The sequence below is a fragment of the Neoarius graeffei genome, chromosome 17, assembly GCF_027579695.1.
Source record: "Neoarius graeffei isolate fNeoGra1 chromosome 17, fNeoGra1.pri, whole genome shotgun sequence".
Classification (NCBI taxonomy): domain Eukaryota; kingdom Metazoa; phylum Chordata; class Actinopteri; order Siluriformes; family Ariidae; genus Neoarius; species Neoarius graeffei.
Window position 1 is genome coordinate 51,634,855 of NC_083585.1, and position 12,396 is coordinate 51,647,250.

General features: G+C 42.3%; 1 protein-coding gene across 2 annotated transcripts in view; it reads left to right on the forward strand.

Annotated features, from left to right (window-relative positions):
- trim3a (tripartite motif containing 3a) overlaps window positions 1–12,396 on the forward strand; it is an 85,163-nt gene that overhangs the window by 63,003 nt on the left and 9,764 nt on the right. For both annotated transcript variants that reach the window (XM_060897717.1, XM_060897718.1), the window contains exons 5-12: window positions 1,843–2,023; window positions 2,145–2,492; window positions 5,765–6,152; window positions 7,881–7,984; window positions 8,534–8,701; window positions 8,799–8,967; window positions 11,239–11,298; window positions 11,403–11,473. In XM_060897717.1, coding sequence (XP_060753700.1) covers window positions 1,843–2,023; window positions 2,145–2,492; window positions 5,765–6,152; window positions 7,881–7,984; window positions 8,534–8,701; window positions 8,799–8,967; window positions 11,239–11,298; window positions 11,403–11,473 — 1,489 coding nt within the window. The remainder of the gene's footprint in view (window positions 1–1,842; window positions 2,024–2,144; window positions 2,493–5,764; window positions 6,153–7,880; window positions 7,985–8,533; window positions 8,702–8,798; window positions 8,968–11,238; window positions 11,299–11,402; window positions 11,474–12,396) is intronic.

Genomic DNA, 12,396 nt, shown 5'->3' on the forward strand with positions numbered 1-12,396 from the left:
ACCTTTTAAGCCTTGAAAAACTTTCTGTACATCCATTTTTACCAAGAGCAGCACATGTGGATGAATATTTCAGCATCAGTATTGTCATATGAAGTATAAACTAATTATTCTGCACAAATAGTTGAATATATTATGATGTTAAATCATGGATTCTGATGATCATTTCAGGACGGTCATGGAGGGGTTCTCCGTATAATCGAAGCCTAATATACACTACTGTCGTGTGCTTTATTCATTTATTTATTTGTTAACAAAGAAAATTGTAAATCTTTGATATGGTGAAGGTTTGTGTAGGGAGACATTTCTGGAAGGAGTCTCCAATGCCACAGTCCAGTGTTAGTTTTCCACCACAGTAAAGTCCTCAAGGCTGGATATACGTCTAATTATTTTAAGGGACCGAAAAAAAGAGCCTGGTGAGATGTTTTATTAGCTCGTCTGGCCATAAGGCTAATGAGCTGTTGGCGTGGCGTCCGTCCGTCATCCACAATTCAATTAAATTGTACCGGTATCGCCTCTGTCAATTCTCCACGGGTTTCCATCTCGATTGTTTTGTTCAAAAGAACGCCTCGTTCCGCACAAAACTCGGTCGTTGTTTTGTCCAATTTTTCGCTAGCAAGTTAATAATTAGGCCAAATTAACAAATTTTCCAGGCCTCTCACTAGGATTGTATCTCCTCTCTGATTTCTCATCGGATTCCAGTTCTGATCGATGTTTTGGGTCGAACTTCCCTTGAGGAACAAAACTTGGTGGGTTTTTTTTTCCTGTTGTAAACAATTTGTTTACAGCTTTGTTTATTTTCAGTTAAACCGTGTCTCCTCCCTCATTTCTCAGTGGATTTCAGTTCCGATTGTTTCGTTTGAAAGAACTCGACCTTCTGCACAAAACTTGGTCATTGTCTTGTCAATTTTTTGTGAACAAATTGCTAATTAGGTCACCTTAACGAGTTTTGGGACTTCTGATTAGAATTGTATCTCCTCTCGCAGTTCTCACCCGATTTCAGTTCTGATCAGTGGTTTGGGCCGATCTTCCCTCGGTGAACAAACTTGGTCATTTGTTTGTTGATTTTGTTTTTTGTTGTAAACAAGTTGTTTACAACCTTATTTTCAGTTAAATCGTATCTCCTCCCTCAGTTGTCAATGGATTTTAGTTCTGATTGTGTTATTTGAAAGAATTCGACCTTCTGCTCAAAACTTGGTCATTTGTGTTGTCAATTTTTTGCAAACAATTTAGTAATTAGGTCGACTTAAAGCAATTTCTTCTGATTAGAATTGCATCTCCTCTCTCATTTATCGTGCAAATTCAGCTCTGATCGACGTTTTGGGTCGATCTTCCACTGGAGAGCAAAATTTTGTCCTTTGTTGATTTTTCCTGTTGTAAATAATTTGTCATGGAGGTTGGTCCTGTCTCACATTTGTCACATTTCAATTCTGTTTGATATTTTGCTAGTCATGGTTGTTTTGATGGCAGGCCAGATGAGCGACTACGTCCTTGACGTTCCGGTTTCTTACTTTTTGCCGTCCATGACCACAATGTGACTGATGATGGTGAGCCAAAAGCCATTAAAAGATCGAAGTATGAAGTCTGAATTATGAAACCAATCGTGATAATTCAGTGTAACGACAGTGCTTTGAAATGAACAAAAGTAAAATATGCAATTCCAAAACTAATTATGCACTCATTATCTTCCAATCTTATGCCTCACATGATTGCAGCGCTTTAAAGACAATAAATTAGTCTTCATTTCACGCTCACTGTTCTCCATGGTTCTCGGAGTGCCTCATTCAGTATTCACCAGTTTATCATGAGATGTTTAATTCCTTGGCCTTGTTCTTCCTTCTGAAGGCTTCCTCAGTTGACGGCAGCCATCGACATCGTGAACGGGATCTCCAGGCAGCTCTCTGAGAGGAAGAACGAGGCCATAACTGAGATCAGCAGCACCTTCGAGGAGCTGGAGAGAGCACTGCACCAACGCAAGAACACCCTCATTACTGACCTGGAGAACATCTGCAGCACCAAGCAGAAGGTACCAGAGCTTAGCTCAAATTAATCTCTATCGAAATGGTACATATTCTGGAGGATATGATCATGTAGAGGAGTTCGAGCTCTGCAGCTGTGTGATGGAGTGTGCCGTGTCCCGGGTGCAGGTGCTTCAGGCCCAGCTGGCTGCTCTCGTGCAGGGGAAGGAGAATATCGAGAGCAGCTGCAGCTTCACAGAACAGGCTCTGAGCCACGGCAGTGCCACCGAGATACTGCTGGTGCAGAAGCAGATGGGAGAGAGAGTGGCAGCGCTGGCGCGCCACGCTTTCCCCGAGCAACCGCATGAGAACGGGCACCTGGAGTGCCAAGTGGAGACCGAGGGCCTCCGGCGCTCCATCCAGAACCTGGGGGTTCTGATCACCACTAGTGCTGTGGGTCACACCAGTGTGGCTACAGGCGAGGGACTGCGGCATGCCGTGGTGGGACAACACACCACTGTTACTGTTACCACCAAGGTGAGTCACGCTGCTCCTCATGCACCGGATCTGTAGCAAAAAGGCAAATCAGTCGTGTTAATCAGGAATGGATAAATCAGTAACTCAGCCACCTGGGATAAGCTTATATCTGGGCTATTTAACAGTTATTCCACGAAATCGAGTCGTACATGAGCTGATAGCTGACGAGGCGTGTAGCACCGAGTTATTTATAAGCCATGTATGACAAGATTGAGTGGAATAACGGTTTTATTCTATCCACATTCACTGGATTTTGAGAAACAGAGCATTTTAATTTTTATTTTTTGCAAATTCAATCAATAAAATCTTTATACAAAATGTCCAACAAAATCATTTCTGCTTAGAATGTAAACAAACTGGCGAAATGACAGTAGCAATTTGTGAAAAATGTGATAATTCTTGAAAAAAAAAAAAGATATGTTCTTACCATCAAATACTTTTTTTTTTTTTTTCCATATTTTGTTGCTTTTTTGCATAGACATATAAACATAGATGCCGCATTGAGCTGGGTGGCCCGTTGCTGGGATACGTCAGAGCGTCCGCCATATTTGATGTGGCAAATCTTCCCTGTAAACCAATGCAAGTAAATGGACTGAACTTCATAAAGCCCCTTTCTACAATAATATTTAACTCGATGCCTTTTATTCACCCATTAAGACACACACGTATATATTTGGGAAACAAACAGGCATCAAAACAACATGTATAACTTTTAATGTGATGGTTATAAATAGTGCGAAATACCCTGTACACTGCAAACTAGCGACAGATACGCGATAGATAGCTCAGGTAAGCTAATCAGTCAGCATACCGTAGCAAGCTACCAAAACCTGAGGCCACAATAACCAACCTACAAGACTGAATATGAGAAATGATGGAAATAGTGGAAAAACTGGAAATAGTAAATGAAAATAAAAATGTACTGTTTTATTTATTGAGTCACCACACAGACCTACTCTCGTTGAATAAAGTGAGCTGAATGACCGCCAAACTGAGTTCGGCCAGGTTCTAACGTCATACCAAAACAAAATACATCACTGATTCCTTCACATTCAGAAAGGTTAAAAACATTCATCATACGTTCAAAAACGTTCATCATAGTGTGGCACTGTATTCTCTAATTCTCACTGCTTATAACTCTACACCTCCCCGGTGGAGATGAGCTGGGAAACTGAAGCCTGAAGGAACAGCTCCCTCTCTGATCCTGACTGTCTGACCTGTTCTGTCCAAATCCTCCGTTCTGAAGTGTTCACTGCAGAGCATGGATGACGGAGTAGCAGAAAACCCTTCCCATCGCACAGCTGTCTCCCACTGCTTTTTCATGTCTTTATTTTTGGGAAACCTGCATAGTATGTGAAAAGTTAGCTAATCAACTAACAACAATCAGCGTAGTTACGAAGGAAATACTTCGTTGTTTGGAGACAGGTTTCACCGAGCGGCTATTATGCGCGAGACTTCATATTAGCCACAAAGTCAGAAAAATCTGTTCGTAAAATTACGTTATAATGACCAAATACAATGAAAAGTATTTTTCCAGTCTCACCTATGAAAGGTAATCCCATGTGATCTCGTTTGGACGGTAAACCTGTTGGTACAGTTAAACGCAGCACATGAATGAGGCATCTTTATTCTCGGCTACTGTCTAGACGCTATACCAGAGACGGTTGAAGAATCTCCACTTTGCCACATCCAATATGGCGGCGAGGATGAAGTATGATTCTACGCAGAAGGCGGCGTCTATGTTTGTCTATGGCTTTTTTTGTATTTTTTGGGGTTTTGTTTTCGAGTCGAGTTTTTTTTTTCAGTTGGTTCAGTAACACACTCTGCCATTTTGTTTTCCTCTACTCATGGCATATGAGCTGATAGCCTAGTAGTAGAGTAGCCAATCAGAGCCCACGATTGCTCATATCCAGTGAATGTGGATAAAATAATAGTATTTAATTTGTGTTTGTCCAGCAAACAAGTAGGTTCAACACCCATAAAAGGAAAAACTTCTTCATATTGACTTTTTTTTTTCTTTTTTGCAAACCTAAAAATAACTGTTAGAAAAACCTGACAGTCTTGGTATGATTCAGTATAACTGCCATGAATGTGTTTGGCTTAAGATGGTAACATTAGAAGAGTGAAGAAATATGCTGCACAATAATGATTAAAATATTCAGAATGAATCACCATTTGTATTATGCAATTTATGAATTCAAGTCTATTCATTACTGCATTTTAAAATGTATTCAGTCAGCAACAATATATTCCCCGGATATCCAGTACTGTGCAAAAGTCTTAGGCACCCTTCATTCATTCATTCATACAAACTTTTTTTGTTTTAGATTTCTATTTTATGACTTCTACATTAGCCCTGTGATGACCTGGCGACTTGTCCAGGGTGTACCCCGCCTTTCGCCCGTAGTCAGCTGGGATAGGCTCCAGCTTGCCTGCGACCCTGTAGAAGGATAAAGCGGCTACAGATAATGAGATGAGATGAGATGAGATTTTATGACTTGTACATTAGCCCTGCGATGATCTGGCGACTTGTCCAGGGTGTACCCCGCCTTTCGCCCGTAGTCAGCTGGGATAGGCTCCAGCTTGCCTGCGACCCTGTAGGACAGGATAAAGCTGCTACAGATAATGAGATGAGATGAGCATTTCTTTACATGTGCCTAAGACTTTTGCACACTACTGTGGTTCAAACACTGGATGTATTTTAAAATGTAGTAACAGTCAGTTTTAAATTCATAAATTGAATTCTTTACCATTTTGTTTTTTCATATCTTTCTATCTGTTTGTTTTTTTACATATATCCAGTAAGCAACGATGCCTTAGTACTGTATACTGGTGATGGTGCAAATGAACTGAAATCAGCTGAGCATATGAAATAACACCAAAAGTTGTTTTGTTTTTGTTTTTTTTTTTCTCCAATTTTTTTTTTTTTTTAATTACCATGGAACGTCAATTCATGATGATTTAAAAAAAAAAAAGTATAAAGTCAGTTCAAGAGGAAAAGAGTAAAAAAAAAAAATCAGCCGAGGTATTGTATCTGCTGTAACAGTCGGCATTTTATTTTGGGGACCTTAGGAAATCACCTGCAGTAAAAAAGTTATATGTATTTCAGTAGCAGTGGAAAAAAAAGACAGAAATAAAAAGAAAATTAAAAATAAAGGTTGTAAGAGGTTCATCTTGAATGTCTGACTTCAGTTTTCTAATTCTTATACTGAAAAAAAAATCTCTATATATACCAAAAACATACATAACTTATTTTTTTTCTTTCTAATTAGGACAAGGCCGGGGAGTTGGTGAAGACAGGAAGTGCAGCTCTCATTGCTCAGATCACTGCGCCTGACGGCTCCGTCACTGATGCCGAGGTGACAGACAACAAGAACGGCACGTACGAGGTGGGCTACACGCTCTCCAGTGAGGGCGAGTTCTCCTTCTCCTTGCTGCTGTATGGCCAGGCTGTGAGGGGAAGCCCATTCCGCCTGCGCGCCGTCAAAGCCAGCGACGCACCACACTCCCCCGAAGATGTCAAGAGACGTGTGAAATCTCCTGCAGGAGGAGGAGGAGGGGCTCACGTCCGTCAGAAAGCACTGCGTCGTCCAGCCAGCATGTATAGCACCACCAAGAAGAAGGAGAACCCCATCGAGGATGAGCTCATCTATCGAGTGGGTGGGTGCAGGGGGAAATCAGCTCAGCAAAATGCTGCTAAACTGGATCCCCTTGATTTTTAGTATTCAAGTAAAGGATAGCACTGGAAATTTGATTAGTGAAAATTGACCAAGGAGAGCACTGGTTAATTCCCAATTCTGAAGAATTTTCTATAACTGCAGATCTGATTGTAGTGCAGCAGCACAATGGCCTTAACTAGAAGGGCACACAGTCAAGTGCATACCTCCGCCAAGTCACTTATGATCAACATCCAAATCAAGTCATGTGAATCTAGGATAATACTAAAGCTGTACACCAAATTTCATCCAAATCTGTTTACTACTTTTTGAGTTACATTGGAAACAGACCAAAAAAAAAAACTGGATTTGCATCAAAATCTAACCAATTGTTCCTTTGCCCATGGCTCACCTTTCCTCCAAATTTCATCAAAATCTGGTCATTAGTTTTTATTAGCTCCGCCAGCCATAGGCCAGGCCAAGATGAGCTTATGCAATCCAGTGTTGTCTGTCCATCCACAATTTATATAAATCGCTGTTACTCCTCCTACAGGATTGATTGGATTTCGATCAAACTTGCATACGGTGTTCCCCAGGTGGGTGTGCATAAAAGTTGTCAAGATGGTGGTGCCACCTGTCATATTTACAATTTTATGGGCATCTGAGGCGGCACGGTGGTGTAGTGGTTAGCGCTGTTGCCTCACAGCAAGAAGGTCCTGGGTTCGAGCCCCGGGGCCGGTGAGGGCCTTTCTGTGTGGAGTTTGCATGTTCTCCCCGTGTCCACGTGGGTTTCCTCCGGGTGCTCCGGTTTCCCCCACAGTCCAAAGACATGCAGGTTAGGTTAACTGGTGACTCTAAATTGACCGTAGGTGTGAATGTGAGTGTGAATGCTTGTCTGTGTCTATGTGTCAGCCCTGCGATGACCTGGCGACTTGTCCAGGGTGTACCCCGCCTTTCGCCCGTAGTCAGCTGGGATAGGCTCCAGCTTGCCTGCGACCCTGTAGAACAGGATAAAGCGGCTAGAGATGATATGAGATGAGATGGGCATCTGAAATTTTTGAGTGACTTGTCACATTAAATGCTACTCCTTCGTAAACTGCTGGGACGTTTTCACTGAAACTCACCCAGAAGACTCTAAAGATGTATTCCAACAAGAATCGTTCACCAGGTGGCGCCATCTACCATGGATGAGGCTATAGAGAGGTCACGTGCAATTCAGGAAAATCGCTGCTACTCCTACAGGAGTGATCAGATTTTGATCAACCTCCTAGGGAATGTTCCCCAGGTTGGTATGTATAAAAGTTGTCAAGACGATAGCGCCACCTGTCATATTTAACATTTTATGGCCGTTTGAAAATCTTGGGTGACTCATCACACCAAACACTACTGTTCATAAACTGCTAGGACGTTTTCACTGAAACTCACCCAGAAGACTCTAAAGGCATATTTCAACAAGAATTGTTCACCAGGTGCCACCACCTGCCATGGATGCGGCTACAGAGGGGTCATGCAGTTTCACAAAAATCGGTACTCCTCCCACAGGATTGATCAGATTTCAAACTCCCATACAATAACAGTGGCCGGTATGAGCTACAGCCTCATTGAGGCGATTTTTGAGTCGCACTGGGAAAAGACAAACAAACAAACGGAACTGGAAATATAACCTCCTCCAGCACAGTTGGTGGAGGTAAAAATGCTGTAATGGTGAAGTCTTCATGTTTGTGTGTCTCAGGATCGAGAGGGCGTGAGCGTGGAGAGTTCTCCAACCTTCAGGGCATCTCGGCATCAACCAATGGACGTATAGTGGTGGCTGACAGCAACAACCAGTGCGTACAGGTGTGGAGCCTCTCATGTCACATCATATCATAGCACAGCAGGGGTAAAAGTTTTCTCAAAAAAAAAGGTGTTTGTTTGTTTATTTATTTATTTATTTATTTATTTATTTGGTCTTGCAATTCCCACTCAATAGCTAATTCTCCCCATCGCACAACATCTATTAATCCGAGAGAGTGGAGCTAGCACATGCTTCCTCAGAGACACGTGAAGGCAACCTCGATGTTTTTTCACACGGGGTAGTTTAACACACTTGGGGGGGAGGTGCTAACTGCAATATTTTTTTATATCCCAGACGCCTGCGATTGGCTAGTGTTTCTTCGAATGACCAGGGAGAGCTCGTGTGCCATCCCCCTCACCCTGGGAGCATGGCCAGTTTTTCTACCTCCCTGAGAGCACAGCCAATTTTGCTCTCTTAGCTCTTAACCCTCAGATTCAAACTTGCATTCCCTGGAGCACAGGACAAACACTTGGGAGCCATTTTAACAAGTGTTATCTTTGTGGATTTGCTTGTTTTACAGACTTTTCGTTGTGGTTATTAATGCTCTGTAGGTGTTCTCGAATGATGGTCAGTTCAAGCTGCGCTTCGGTGTCCGAGGTCGTTCGCCAGGTCAGCTGCAGCGTCCCACCGGTGTGACCGTGGACATGAACGGGGACATCATCGTAGCAGACTATGATAACAGATGGATCACGATCTTCTCTTCTGATGGAAAGTTTAAAGTGAGTGATGGAGAAAGAATTTTCAATTTTGTTTATTTCTTTCCCGAACTTCCTATTGATTTGATAGTTATCTGTTTGTTTCTTGGTACTGCTTTAGAGTAAAATTGGAGCAGGAAAGCTGATGGGACCCAAAGGAGTCGCCGTGGACAAAAATGGTCATATTATAGCTGCAGACAACAAAGCCTGCTGCGTCTTCATCTTTCAGTCCAACGGCAAACTGGTGACCAAATTTGGAGCCAAAGGGACATTAGACAGGCAGTTTTCAGGTGACTTATTTATTTATTTTTATTTTTTACTCCTGAAATACTGATTATACTACACTAGATGGCCAGTATGTTGACCCCTGATCATCACAGTTGTGTGTGATTGTTGAACATCCCATTCCAGACTTGGTCTACCTTTGCTATTTTAATAAATCTTCTGGGAAGGTTTTGCGTTTGATTTTGGGGCGTGGCTGTTGGGATTTACCCATTCAGTCACAAGACCATTAGTGAGATTAGGTAGCCATGTTGGATAAGGAGGCCTGGGGTGCAATCAGTATTCCAGTTCATCCCAAAAGGGTTTGGTGGGGTTGAGTTCAGGGCTGTCAGGTTCTTCCACTCCAACCTTGGCAAACCATGTCTTCATAGAGCTCGCTTTGTGCACATGGGCATTGTCATACTGGAATATTTTCAGACCTTTTAGTTCCAGTCAAGGGAAATTATAATGCTACAACAAAGACAGTATATACAATTGGGTAACTCAGCATTCCCCTCGAGGTTCTCAAAAATATTCTCCACGTTTATTCTTCACTTTTTCTTATTTTTTATTACAAGACCCCCACTCCGGGGGGGATGATACTGGCTTACCTCCGTCCATCTGTATCTCCATATTTCTGTCTATCCGAAACACCCTTTTTCTCAGCAACCACAAATCATAGCCACTTGGTACCAAACTTCAGCTTGGGGTTCTATACTGTTTTCAGGTCTGTCGCACATCGACTTCCTGTTTACCGACTGAATGTATTTATGAAATGTATATAGCGTGGATTTACAAAATTTCAGAACACTTTTTTTTTTCTCCGCAACTACAAGTCACAACTGCTTGATATTTGGTACCGAGCTTTAGCTTGGGTTTCTATACCATGTATACCGTTTTCAGGTCTGTCCCACATCGACTTCCTGCTTACTGACTTAATGTATTCATGAAACGTATAGGGTGGATTTTGATGCTATTTCAAGAAGCAAAATGCTATTTCAAAATGACTTTACCAGGATGCTGTTTGAAATCCCTGGGGAGAGACACTGCTCTTTACTTACTTGTTTCAGGGTTAATTATTTGTTGAAGTCAACATTCATAAGAAGTGTCCTGTTCCTGCGATTGCTTAGATTCTGATATAAGCGAGAGCGGGGGGATACGTTAAGTCAGCAGTAGCTCACAGTTGAGCTTGTTTTTTCTTCACTTTAGTCTGTATTTTTTTTTTCTTAGTTACCGATTTATCAAAGTGGACTTAATACAGGTTTATACCAACCAAACTGGCACAATTCAAATATTTGTACAGATACAGCTCTCTCCATTATATATAGAATTTGGGCTCCACTCCAGCCTCTAATAAGAGAGGCTTGATTTTGGGCAGCCTGTGTACCATTAAGCTAAAATAAACCTCCTTTATTTTGAGCTGACTGAAGGTTATTTTCGCAGGGAATTATTCAAAAGAGGTATCCGGACTCCCTTTAGCCTTTACATCAACACACAACTTGATTGACAATTGAACAGAGTTGAGAACCAACCAACAGTGAAGGAATCTGAATTTCCTGTCGATTTACAAACAGAACACAGAATGACACCGTGTTTTTCATCGTACATTCGCCATGTGGGCTCAGCATGCCACGCTGCCCAAAACATAGCTCCCTTCAGTCGCTTGCCGGTTAACAGCACTTTCACTTTGGCGCCTTTTTTTTTTTTTTTTTTTTGTATTACTGACCCTGTCCGATGTTCTCGGTGATGGTCAGGGCTCTGAGTGTGCCTCCCCTGTGCCTGTTTCAGCCCTTAAATCATCTTCAATGCTTGAAGAAGCCCATTCAGAAAGCTTCATCAACTTAGACTGCACCATTGTTTGGTTCACGCAGAGATAATTACACCACCACCACACCAGGGCGATTAAGACGCACTACGAATGGCCAAAAGCTTGGTGCCCATTTGGTCATTTACATATCGATCACAAGCACATGCTCATTGTTTACACTCTGGCTTCCTGCCGTCTCTTCGCTGCGGTTGGATTTCTGCAAATGGAGGGATTTGTGGAGCGATTTCTAGAAAAGATGACATGATAATGACGACAATACATTCGTCACGGTGACAACTGCTAGTAATTTTTTCTTCGTCACTAATGGATTATATTCGTGCATGACGAGTGCCAGCAGGAGCCCTGGTGGGTGTGATGATCAAGTGTCCGTATACTTTTGGCCGTATAGAGTTAAAACAAGTTGTGTTTTTTTTAAATGATAAAATCAAATCCTGATGTATTAACTGTTAACTCTCTCTTCTGTTTATTCTAGATAAAATTACTCCAACCACCCCAACAGAGCCAAAGCTCAGTAAATCGGGCCCCGCCTTCAGTAAGTCCCCTGTATATGCCGTGTTTATCAGCTATATTATAAACACGACATAGAAAAAAAATCTTACTTTGTTTTTCTTTGTTTCTGTTTACCATGACATCTAGGTCCTCATTTTGTTGCTGTGAACAACAAGAATGAAATAGTAGTGACAGATTTCCACAATCACTCTGTTAAGGTACACTACGGCTTCTCCCAGCGTTGCTTTAGATATTAGTCATCAAATCCCCATTTTCCATTTATTTATGCCGTGGTTATTTAGAGTGCGTATACAAAGTTGGGAAAAGTAAACAAACCTTTCGCAATTGCACATAGAATTCATAAATATTAGTGGAGCACGGAGAGCACAGCGTGAGTGCTAAATAAATAATTACATATTCATAAGTCATGGCGTAAAGGTTAGAGAAGCAGCTTTGGGACCAAAAGGTTGCCGGTTCAATTCCCTGGACCAGCAGGAATGGCTGAAGTGCCCTTGAGCAAGGCGTCTAACCCCTAACTGCTCCCCAGGCTGCTCTGGGTATGTTGTACGTCGCTCTGGATAAGAGCGTCCGCTACATGCCTGTAATGTAAAGTAATATCAACAATTAAAAACATTTTTGTATGACCTGTAGCATTTTTCTCTTTTTGTTTCAGTGCAAATTTCCAGAACACATGCCGCAGTGTGTGTCTGAAGACTCTGTTTAACAGCTTGCATCCATTAAAAAATAAATAAATAAAGGTTTCGACTGGCGGCACGGTGGTGTAGTGGTTAGCGCTGTCACCTCACAGCAAGAAGGTCCGGGTTCGAGCCCCGTGGCCGGCGAGGGCCTTTCTGTGCGGAGTTTGCATGTTCTCCCCGTGTCCGCGTGGGTTTCCTCCGGGTGCTCCGGTTTCCCCCACAGTCCAAAGACATGCAGGTTAGGTTAACTGGTGACTCTAAATTGACCGTAGGTGTGAATGTGAGTGTGAATGGTTGTCTGTGTCTATGTGTCAGCCCTGTGATGACCTGGCGACTTGTCCAGGGTGTACCCCGCCTTTCGCCCGTAGTCAGTTGGGATAGGCTCCAGCTTGCCTGCGACCCTGTAGAACAGGATAAAGTGGCTAGAGATAATGAGATGAGAT